General features: G+C 33.2%; 2 protein-coding genes and 1 pseudogene across 2 annotated transcripts; 2 read left to right on the top strand and 1 right to left on the bottom strand.

Moving 5' to 3' along the window:
• Nucleotides 1-2,917: 2,917 nt before the first annotated feature.
• Nucleotides 2,918-3,942, top strand: LOC107851635. The gene has a single exon (XM_016696720.2). It carries the CDS (start codon nt 3,067-3,069, stop codon nt 3,502-3,504), a length of 438 nt encoding a protein of 145 aa, XP_016552206.1. The 5' UTR covers nt 2,918-3,066; the 3' UTR covers nt 3,505-3,942.
• Nucleotides 3,943-7,611: 3,669 nt separating this feature from the next.
• LOC107849512 lies at nt 7,612-9,495 on the bottom strand (annotated as a pseudogene).
• A 3-nt stretch (nt 9,496-9,498) lies between these two features.
• LOC124889277 lies at nt 9,499-11,931 on the top strand. Its single transcript, XM_047400655.1, has 3 exons — nt 9,499-9,627; nt 11,414-11,471; nt 11,574-11,931. Exons 1-3 carry the CDS (start codon nt 9,499-9,501, stop codon nt 11,750-11,752), a joined length of 366 nt encoding a protein of 121 aa, XP_047256611.1. The 3' UTR covers nt 11,753-11,931.
• The last annotated feature ends 323 nt before the right edge of the window (nt 11,932-12,254 follow it).

Genomic DNA, 12,254 nt, shown 5'->3' on the forward strand with positions numbered 1-12,254 from the left:
TATCATTAAATGACTATATAAAGTATTCCTTGTGTCTCATTTTCTTGTTCCCAAATTTTTCTAATTTGATTTCTCATATACTTGTTATTTTTCATTAATCAAGACAAGAGAATTTTTTTTTCTTTTTTACCCTCAGTATTAATTATTTTTTCTCCAAATTAAAATATAAACATCATTCAATAGGGATACTATGATAAAATAGTCATGTTATTAATTATTTTTCTTAATCAATATGCAATATCAAATTAAAACGAGTAAAATGGGGTTGAGGGATTAGTACATACTCCCTCCGTTTCAAAAAGATGACTTAGTTTGACTTGGCACGAAGTTTAAGAGAATAAAGAAGACTTTTGAATCTTGTGTTCTTAAATTAAAGATATGTCAAATGTATCAAGATGTCTTCAATCTTGTGGTCTTCAACGTACCATAGAAAAAGTTAAAAAAAAAATTCTTAAAAAGGGAAAGAGATCATTATTTTTTAAACGAAATAAAAAAAAAATCGATCATTCTTTTTGAAGCAAAGACAATAATTAATAAGTTTAATTTATTAAATGAACCCCTAATAATTATTTTCTTACATAAAACAAGAGTTGAAGCCCTCGTGTGCATGCATATCAGGTTGTTATTTTCTTAATGTGAAATTTTTGACTTAATATTCTCAATTTAAGCCGCAAAAGTAACGTTAAAGACTTTAATTTGACCAAATATATCAAAAATGGCCCACTTAATTAACACGTAATCCCTCTTTTTCCATTTTTTTTAAAAAAATTAATCTTCTTACGTGTATATGAGTATATTGCATCACACGCATTAATATATGGCAGTCTTTTCTTGACCAAAACTTAATAATAATATTTTTTGTAAAAAAAAAAAAAAAAAGAGAGTCCTGTTCTAGGTAGGTGTTTAATTAATTAATCATATATACTTGACTACTTAGAGACAAATTATATACGTCATTACCAAAATATATAATTCATCTCAGCAATTTGTCGACAAAATTATTATTAGATATAGTAATTTCAAATATATAGAGTATCAGTATCTTTTTGTTTTACATTATAATAATTTTGTGAGAAAGAAAAAAAACACTTAACAAGTAAAAATCACACGTATTTCATATGGAACAATTAGTACTACTAATTACTATTTTTTAAAAGTTGCCACCTAATTTTGGATTAACACTACATGAGGTCCCAAATAATACTAAAGCCATTATTGTTAAAGACAAAATTGAGTAACTAAACATTTATTCTTTCTAATAAATTAAAATTTAGATGAAGTGATTATATAATTCACCTTGATGTCGAAGCGAACAAAAGTCTTGAATTTTAATTTACACTGCCCTCCATTTTGGAAATGAATTTCATATACACAATTCGTGAAGAAGAAAAAAAAAAACTCCCACATGAATGATATGCTAAAAATATAATTAAATAAATAAAAATATACAAATAAACTTTTATAATGCGGTTATACAATTCAACTAATCTAACAACTTGAAGGTAGTCCATTTTAGTATTATTGATTTGGACGTCATTTCACAATTAGTTATAATTGAATATATAAATTGCTTAATGTTTATAGGTTAAACAGTAAATAAAAGTTCCGAAGTGTGATTAGTAACTGATAGTATTAACCAGGAAAAGGAAAATGCTATATACTAACGATTATTATGCGTGCTAAACATTGAACTTTCATCAACCAATAAGTTAATTACTATCATTATTTCCTCCGTTTTATATTACTTTATGACCTCGCACATTCCATAAGAAAGCGTTAATTAAAAATGTAGTTACTAAATTAACTTTATCAATAATGTTTTGTAACTCTAAATTTAACTATTTTTATTATTTTATATGCTTTCTTCGCTTCAATTTTATGTGATGCACTTTCTTTTTTAATTTGTTCTAAAAAATATCATAGTTTTTTATTTGACAATTATCTAACGACACTGTCCCATTTTATTTTTATTGAGTCTCATTTAACAAGAAAATTAATTAAAAAGTAAGTATTAAAGGGACGTCAGGGATAATTTAGTAAACATAACAAGCCTTCTCTTATTTATCAAACTTTATGCTCATTAAATTATGTCACATAAATTAAAGCGGAGGAAATAATTATTTCAATACTAAAGATAATATGGGGAGAAAAATTATTCCGCAAATAACATAAATTTCGATAGTTTAGAACTTAATTACAGAAAATTTTGGCATTTGAATAATTAATGAAAATTCATATTTTGAGTCTGTCGAGATATACAATTAGCTTCCAATACAATACAATTAGCTTCCAATACATCCAACGAAAATACATTTTTTCCTTTATAATTTATAAAAATATATAACTAGCTTTCGATATATTTTTTTTTATTTTAGCTCTGTCGAGATACATAATACATCCAACGAAAACATATTTTTTCCTTTATAAAGATACATAATTAGCTTGTGATATATTTTTTTCAATTTTGAATTGATTCAGATACATAATTAGCTCCCAATATATTCAATGAAAATACATAATTAGTTAAAAAATTTATAATAACTTTATAAGGATTTGAATTTGTATAAATATGATAAATTAAAATGTATATTTATGTTATTTTTTTGAATTATACGAGCCAAATAAAATAAAACGGAGAAACGTAACGAAAAGCAAAGTCGGTTCGTGTCCCACACGGACCATATACGTTTCTTAATTAATAAATTCTGTCTGTATAACCACAAATAAAATAATAGTACACAATTTCCAATTTAATTTCACACGGGCTAAAATTCACCCATGCATCCTCCACACACTTTCCTTCTATGATAACACCCACCCACCCCTCTATACCACCCTACCTAACCCTCCACCCCCACCCCCACCCCCACCCCCACCCCCACCCCACACATCTCTCACTATATATAAACCTATTCTCATCATATTTTCTTGCATAGTTCAAAACTCAATCTACGTGACCAAAAACGATAAAGGTACAAAAGTATATAGAGAAACTTAAGTTTCAAGGTTATAAGCGTCTATATCGTAAAATCGATTTTCGAAGAATCTTGATCATCATCATCATCAATGGCATTTTCAGAGCCAGTAATTATATGCAAGAAGCATCCACAACACAAACAACAACCAGGAGTATGTTCATGTTGCCTAAGAGAAAAGCTCTCAAAGATTAATGGTACAACAACTACTACTACAATATCTTCAATAATACCTTCTTCATTATCCTCCTCTGCTTCCTCCTCCAATAATACCTCGCCACCTGGCGGGCTTGGACATCGTCGGATCACGTCCGACGTAGCTGGCGGCCACTACTCATTCGTTACGCTAGCGGCCGCCGGCTCTGGAGGAGGAGGTGGTGTAGGAGGGGGGTTGAAGAAGAGTAGGTCAATAGCATTTGTTGCTAGAGGGGGTAGAGTTGGAATTAATGGAAAGAAAAAGAAAGAAGGGTTTTGGTCAAAGTTGATTAAGTCAACAGGGAAAAGAACCAATAGGGTTATTGCTCATTGATGAGTTGAATTTTAATAATTTTATTAGGTGGAAAGTTAATCAAGAAAATTATTAGGCAATGAGTTTTTTTTGTTTCCCACTCGATGTTCAGTGTTCATATTGGAGCCTCGACTAATTTAGATCACGCATTGCAGATCTCATTAAGGAGGTATAGCTCCCAACAAAATTTTCTTCGTACTCAGATTTCGAACTCGAGAGCTCTGATTAAGGGTGGTAGGTGAATACTTTGTAATTTAGTGAATTATTTGTAATTTTAGGGTTGGTATATTTGCACGTGTAATAGTACAAAAGAGATAAAGAAGAATCATTTGATTTGATGTATTTTTTTTAATGTCATTTTGTTTGCATAGTGTGGTACTTATACCATGAAAGGAACATATTCATATTTGTGAATATAATTTTGATTATGATAAATAAATTGTGAATGTTGATAGGAAAGTTCATTCTGCCTTCTCTTTTTGTCTTCTTTAACTTTTTATGTACGTGCACAACTCATTTCTCATGTACATTGAAAGGAAAGTGAGCTAAAGAATTTGAAAGTCTCGTGAACAGTTATCTTTTTTGTTTAACCACTTATTATCTACTCGTACGACTCTATTGAAGGTAGGGTTCAACAGTTGAAAAAGCATCACACAGCATGTGGTTCAGTACATCCCTTGAAAATTTGAAAGACGGAGAGATAGGTTGAACTTGTTTTAAAAAAACGAGATCAAAAGTCATGTGCATATCACATTACCTACTCGAAAAATGATAATAAAGATAGGGCTCAACGACTGAAAGAACATCACACATTGTATGGTGTTCAGTACACTCCTTGAAAATTTTGGAAGACGGAGAGACAAGTTGAAGTCAAACTTGTTACAAAAAAAATTAGATAAAAAGTCATGTGCATGTCACATTACCTACTCGAAAACTGATCAACGGCTGAAAGATCATCACACATCGTGTGGTTCAGTACATCCCTTGAAAATCTAAAATACGAAGTGATAGATTCAACTTGTTAAAAAAAAAATAGATTGAAAGTCATATGCATGACCCATTGATAAGTTCAAACTTTTTTATGGAGAACTTTTTATTTCTTTTTTTAATCAAAGACTTATCTAGATTTGGTATTGCTTGATTGACGGGAATCAATGTAATTAAGATAATAATTATGGCAATTTCATTCATCCAATTAGAGTTTACCAAGTCTTCTTTATCACATTCAACGAATGCAACTTTTATAATTTTAAGATATATATACTAACTATACTTTTTTTAAAATTTATAATATAAAAAAACGAGTTAGTATTGAACGTTATGTCTACTCCACAAAATAGTATAATAACTCGATCCAAACTTAGTTTAATTGGATATAAAGTGAACTCGAGTGAAAATATTATTCAATTTTGTAATCATTTCAGAAGGTCTATTATGTATTGAGCATAAGTATAAATGACTTACCAATAACCTAGTTCAAGAAATATGAATCATTTTCTATCTAGATTTGTTTTTTTGTTTTTTTTTTTTCATTTTCAAAACTCAATTTGAGATCGCTAATTAAAGAAAGGAGAGATCATATCCATCTCACCTTCTTCTCCGTCCTCCTGTCGTAGTTGTCTTCTCACGATCTCATTACCTACCCAAAGGGAACGAAGGAAAATGACCGAAATATAAAAGTCTAAATTGATAATCTAGTTTTAAAAATTGAAATAAATATAACCAAAAAAAATATTTTCTTATTTCGTGTTCGTTTTGAGGGGCCAATTGAATCGAATTCACACCACATAAAGCCATTAAGTATGTTTTTATTTTTGTTCTTTGAGCTCGAACCAGAGTGATTTAGTTAAGAATAGAGGGATCCTATTCACCTGGTCATATAATCCTTATTGATATAAATTTATTCGAGTTATCGTTAGGTTTCTCTTCTTCGCTTGTGCTTTTCATGATCAATATCTCATAATAATAATAATAACATTTATTTTTATTAAAACGTTTGAAAGAAAAAAGTAGGAAAAAATTTGCTGTATTATTCGCTTTGTTGTGCTTGGAAAATATGGATGAACATAAAATATTTAGGTATGGATTGTCTTGCTAGTTGTACAAGTTTTCCAATATTTGGTCAAAGAAAGTTATCTACTACTATATGCTTGTTGATTAATACAACTAGCAAAGCCTGGTTTTCTTTTTTCTGGTATCCACACTAAAGTCCGATTAAATTTGAATTTGCGCCCAGAAGTCCCACATAGAGGACTAGATGTTCCGTAACAAAGGCAACTTCATATCTATAGAGACTCGAACCTGAAACCTGTTATCTCGATATTATAGTTTTGAAATTAATTTACATCCCATATGGGATACATAACATCAAATTTGAGAAATTAGTTGTACAAATTTTAATCTGGAGGTAAGACATCTTAATTTCTAATCACGACAAAAGACAACACATGAGTGAGTGTCTTTGCTGGCTCAACTACCTGGAGTGTAATACCAATTAATTAGATTAATCTTGACTTCAAATTACACCCTTAAAAAATGGAACTAAAGTTTATTATATCACATTATATTCTCCACAAAACTTATTTATTGATGTTCAGTACTTGCTCAGGATCTTGATTAATATGAATTTGGTATTGCTTGATTGATTGACGGGAATATAATTAAGATAATAATTATGGCAATTTCGAAATTAATCTTACGCGCTGAAACAAGGGGTAAAATGAAGAGGACCTATGCCAGGAAAAAATCAATATTTTACTGCTCAAGAAACTGTAATAGTGAAGGCCCTGAGTGACCTGATATGGAGGGGACCTCGAATTATGCATAAACCGCATAATCTACATTATATTTATTGAATAACCATAAGAATTAGAGAATAACAGCCTCAATCACTCTCATTGCAATCACGTCCATATAATAATATTTTCAGTAGTAGTATATAAAGACCATATTGCCACAGTATACCTCACAATGTTTCCATGTTGCATCTCTTTCAAGCGGGAGATTTCCAGAGAGTCCGAGCAACTTAGGCTGAAACTAGCTGTCACTTTTTTTTTTTTTAACAATGTGAGCTGACTTACTCAATCTGGAATATCTTTTTAAGCATGAGAGGTATCAAATGGGCAATGCCTAAAAGCTCTTTGGAGCAGTTGAAATGCTGGAACGGGGCAGGATGTTTACCCAAACATAAGAAAGTTGAAGATGATCCCACTGTGTATTTGGTGGACCGTTTGGAGGGAAAGAAACTTGAGATGCCTTCAACGCATGAGTAACCAAATTCAGAAGATCAAGACGAACTCTCTGTTGTTATTTCATATTTTGATGTAAAGAAAAACCCCTAGTGGACACTATAGCTATCCTAGAAATTTAAGAAGCAATGTAAATAGCTTAAGGTATGTCGGCAACTGCCTCTACTCCACAAATGTAAGGTGAAGTCTGCATATATCCCACCCTCCCCGGATCCTACTTGTGGGATTTCACTGAGTATGTGGTTGTTGTTTTATCGTTGTTGCATTCCTAAGCATTTCCTTTGTTTTTAACTATCTAAGATTTCAGTGACTTAATATATACTGTTCAAATGTAATTTCCGAGTGAAAGTGCAACAACAAACAGCAAATTAAAGGATGCTATGACATTCATCATCATGTCCTACCATTGTAGTTATTGGTGTCCAGGACTCTTTTCTACCTCTATGGAAAATTAACTAGGGCTCAAGTTATACTATAGAATTTGACCTTTATTTACTGTAAACATCATTGATGTACCCTATCACGTCATCTTTTAAGCTCACGGAACCTGAGATTCATAACATTTTCCAAACTTCAAATAAATAAATGGGAAGATAACTGAGTCCTCGTCACAAGCAGCAAGGGAAAGACCACCAGTTAAACTGAAAAAAAAAGGGCAGCCCGGTGCACTAAAGCTCCCACTATGCGCAGGGTCAAGGGAAGGGCCCCACCACAATGGTGTATTGTACGCAGCCTTACCTTGCATTTCTGTTAGAGGCTGTTTCCAAAGCTTGAACCCTTGACCTCCTGGTCACATGACAGCAACTTTACCAGCTAAGCTGAAGAAGTTCAGAATTGAGCAACATCACAAAATTATCAAAACTAGGTGGAACATGACAAGTATAAAACGGAAGAATATTAATGACAATAGATTACAATTTGAATAGCAAAACTAGTATATGAGATAAAGTATATGAATAGACCATCTGTAACAAACAAATGACGTGATGATTGTGTTGTTACGCAGGCATACAGTTTCCCCATCATAAGTAACACATTGAAATTGATATGACAGTAGAGATGCATTTTGATGGCAGCAAATAGTTGTTACATACTAACCTACTATACACATTCATCGATGAATGCATCTTCCACCTTTTTAGCTTTCACGGTCTCTCACATCATCAACTAATAGAATGCAGCAAGAACATATTATTTCTATAGGTAAATGACTTATTCTTGGCACCAATGCACCACAGATGGCCTTGTACTTCTAGGTCGCCTTTCATTCTTGCCGTCTCCCATACAAACTTGAAAAGCCCCAGAGCTCTGCTTAGCTGCTTTACCCCGCTCTGCAGCATATTATGCTCATCGGAAGTTAGGATCTTTCCCATGCACAGATGAAACTTATCCCCGTTACCAATTGCATAAAGTCCTCCACATACTTCAACATCAATATCCCAGATGTTTTCGTAAAGATAATAAAGAAGAAGTGTGAACACACACCGCGATGAGTGGCCCAATGTCTTCGTCAACTTTTTATGCACTAAACTCTCTTGGTGGCGAGCTTCCTTATATCCAATGTTTTTGTCGATGAAAACATCCCTAATCTAATAAAGCCCCTCTTTCATGACCTCAAGCTTCTTTACCTCCGAAGTTAACTTTCTCTCTTCACTCAAGCAATCAATAAGGTCGTCGAACATCTCAAGAACACCTTCCCACGCCTTTTGCAGGTGCGAGGCGCATCCATGAAGTGGATTCCGGGTCAAAACAAGTTGCATTTTCTAAAACTTTTGACAAGTCGTAACTATTTGTTGCGCCATTCTAATTTCTTTACTCGAACATCTACAACTCATTTCATCGATTTCACATCTCAAGCCATTCAGTATCTCCTCGATCGCCCCTATCCATATCGGGTACTTTGTCACCTGCTCACATATTGCTTGCCTGACAAGCTTCCTTTGTTGTGCAGAAACATTCAAGAACTCCGACACTTTCTTGAGTGAATCAACTGTTATTGCTTCTCTCTCGCTAGCTTTACTGAAACAGAAAACGCGTTGATCATCACATCGTACATCACCTAATGCACGCACCACATTATTTTTTATCGATTCCTGCATTGATGGACCACCAATAAACGTCCTAGCAAGTGATTTAAAAGCATACAGCTTTTCCTCCAAGTTGTCATCGTAAACTCTAGAGTCATTATCAACATTTACTAGCTTTCCATCAATTACGTCCACATTCTTTAGCGAGTGGCTCCATTTTGTTAACTTCGACAAAGCTTTGTCGTACCATTCGCATGGCAAAGGCTCATCGTACACTTGTTCTGAGCGGTGATAAAACGTGAACGTCACTCCACGTGTATTGACTGTAGTCAAAATCTTAGCAGCTCGAGGTATAAGGTTCGTTTTCACAACACTACGCACTCCCGTCATAGTAATAATTGAAACAACCAGCAAAGCTTTATTTACTTATTCTAAGTTCAATGCGGCATTTCATCGATCATCTTGTGTGCAATATTTCTTCACAATATAGGACCCATAACGAAATGCACCAAATTTTTACACCATCAGCTTTGCTTTTCACTGTAGCAGCACATGTATTCTCTTTTCCTGTAGCAGCACATCAAACTTTTTCTCCTCTTTTAGTTTATTTTTTGTGACTTTTAACTAGTTATAAAAGCTTGCGCTTGTAGTAATGTAGCAGATAATGCTGTAGTTTCTTATTATGAAAGGCTTAAAGATGGGTTGTTACCTAATATTTATGATTGTGTTTCGCAGGATTAATGGAAAACTCAAACTTAGAAGAGGGAAATATAAGAGTTGAAGTTCCATCAGAGGAAACTAACATGGATGAAACTGGACAGATTGTTCCCTATATAGATGTTGAAAATTTGCAGCACCCAACATCATCGGTAAGGAGTTTGATTCATTTAAGTTTTATCTTGATTAAGCTCATCGTAGTGGTTTTAGTCTCCGCCGAGGTCGTATGACAAGATCAAGGAAAAATGTAGAATGTAATAAACTACGAGATGAAACTAGAGAAGGATGCAAAGTGTTGTTGTATATATATCAAAGAAAGAAGAAGGTAAATGAGTGGTCTGTAGACTTGTCACTAAGCACAATCATGACGTTGCATTTCCAAATAGTTAAAAATTCTTGTGATCAAAAAGAAAAAAGTCTGAGGCCCAAAAAAATCTTATTAATTTGCTTGATAATTCAGGAGTCCGACCAAGTAAAATAGCATCAATTTTGATAACTCAAGCTGGGGGTGTAGATCAACTTAATTTAACAGGTCAAGATATTCAAAATTATTTACGAACTAGGAGACAAAAAGATCTCGAAAAAGGAGATGCAAAACTGATGCTTCAATATTTTCAAAAGCGTCAATCAGAGAATCCAAGTTTCTTTTACGCTATACAAATGGCTGTTCATGGTTGTTTAGCTAATTGATTTTGGGTTGATGCTAGATCTAGGATTGCTTATAAGAATTTTGAAGAAGTGGTTGTTTTTTATCCGACCTATTTAATGAAAAAATACAAGATGCCTTTTATTCTAATTACCGGGGTTAATAATCATCATCAATCTATTTTGTTTGGTTGTACTCTTCTTTGGGATGAAACGCAAGACACTTTTGAGTGGTTACTTCGCACTTGGCAAGAGGCAATGTTTGAAGTGGCACCTCGTACGATTATAACTGATCAGGATGTTGCCATAACAAATGCAATTGCAAGGGTATTTCCTGACAGTGCACACCACTTTTGTATGTGGCACATAACAAAGAAGATTCCAGAACATCTAAGTCATGTTTATCATCAGTATGACGATTTCAGTAACAAGTTTAGTTGGTGTATTCATGGGACGACCACCCCCGAGGAATTTGAGATAATATGGAGTGAAATAATGAAAATATATGATTTAGCAGAAAATAGTTGGTTGCAAAGAATATATGCAACTCGTGAAAAATGAATATCTGCATATGTGCATACTATTTTTTGTGCAGGCATGTCAACTAGTCAAAGAAGTGAGAGTATAAATAAATTTTTGAAGGATTATTTGAATTCTAGTATTCCAGTGAGTGTATTTGTAGTGCAATATGATAAAGCTATAGACGCTCGATATGATAAAGTAAGGGAGAAGGATTACAAGACTAAATATCCAAGGTCTGTCTTGAAAACTTTGTATTGTATGGAGGATGAAGCGGCGAAAAAATACAGTAGAAAAATAATTCAGATTTTTCAAGAAGAACTAATTCAGTCTCAAAAATTTGTCTCTGAAAAGTTTGAGGTTAAGGATGGAATAAACGTTTATAAAGTGCATCAGCTTCAAAGACAAAAACCGACATATAAGGTCAGTTTGAATCTTGCATTGAAAAAAACTGTTTGTTTGTGCCACAAATTTGAGTTCATGGGAATTCTATGTAGACATGTACTGATAGTATTCATAAAGAAACAAATTCACTCACTTCCAACACATTATTTGTTAGATCGATGGACTAGAAATGCAACCAAAGAAAAATCTATTGATCATCCTAGTGAAATAACTAATGTGATGCCTTCTACTTTGTGGTTTAATAACATCATGATGCATTCTATGGGGCTAGCTGCACAAGCTACGAGGTCTGAAAAATATTATCTGTTCGCACATAAAAGATTGTTGCAATTGTGTAGAGAACTTGATGAACTTCCTTATGAATCTGAGGAAGATTGTGTATCGAATGATCAAGTTGGTGAGAAAGATTGTGAAATGAATCAAATTGGTGAGCACTGATTATGCTTATCAACGATATCTAGAATTTTATCAACGATATATTGAGAGCACTGATTATACTTATGCCACCTCATTTTTCATCTGTTCATAGAAAACTACAAAAATTACATTCAAGCATCAGCACTTGCAGCTTCATCAACTGTAGCCAAAATAAGCTCTGGGTGGATTGGATGTTTGTTTCTGCAGTTCTCTGGTAAGTCTAACAATCACGTCCATTCCAGTAACGATCATTCTAGGTACAACTTCTCTGGTAAGTCTAACAAGTGCTAAGGCCTTGAATATGTGTGTTCCTCGCCTCGGAGTATCAGCATATCCACAGGAAAAGAGAATACATCTGCTGCTACAGGGAAAAGCAAAGTTGATGGTACTTAATCTCTTAATAATTTCAGAAAAAACTTAAATCCACTGCCAGTGGACACTCTTTTTTACACTAGTAGTGGACCCCACCGAAACAGTGTACCAACTACTGAAAAATATGCAACAATTGTTGAATAATTTATCTAGCAAATGCTTCAAACTGCAGCAACTACTAAAAGTATATACAACAGTTGCTGAATATTTATTCTGCAAATGCTTCATCACACTATTTATCATTAAATATGATTGATCCAATCAATCAGCGATTATTTAACTCAATTTTAGTTGTTTTAATGCATCAATTGCTATGAAACGTTCAACAACTAACGTAGTTGTTATAGCATAATGCAACAATTACTGTGAAATGTTGCAGTTGATGAAGCATTTGCTAGATAAATTATTCAATAATTGTTGC

Source organism: Capsicum annuum, chromosome 12 (assembly GCF_002878395.1).
Source record: "Capsicum annuum cultivar UCD-10X-F1 chromosome 12, UCD10Xv1.1, whole genome shotgun sequence".
Classification (NCBI taxonomy): Eukaryota; Viridiplantae; Streptophyta; class Magnoliopsida; order Solanales; family Solanaceae; genus Capsicum; species Capsicum annuum.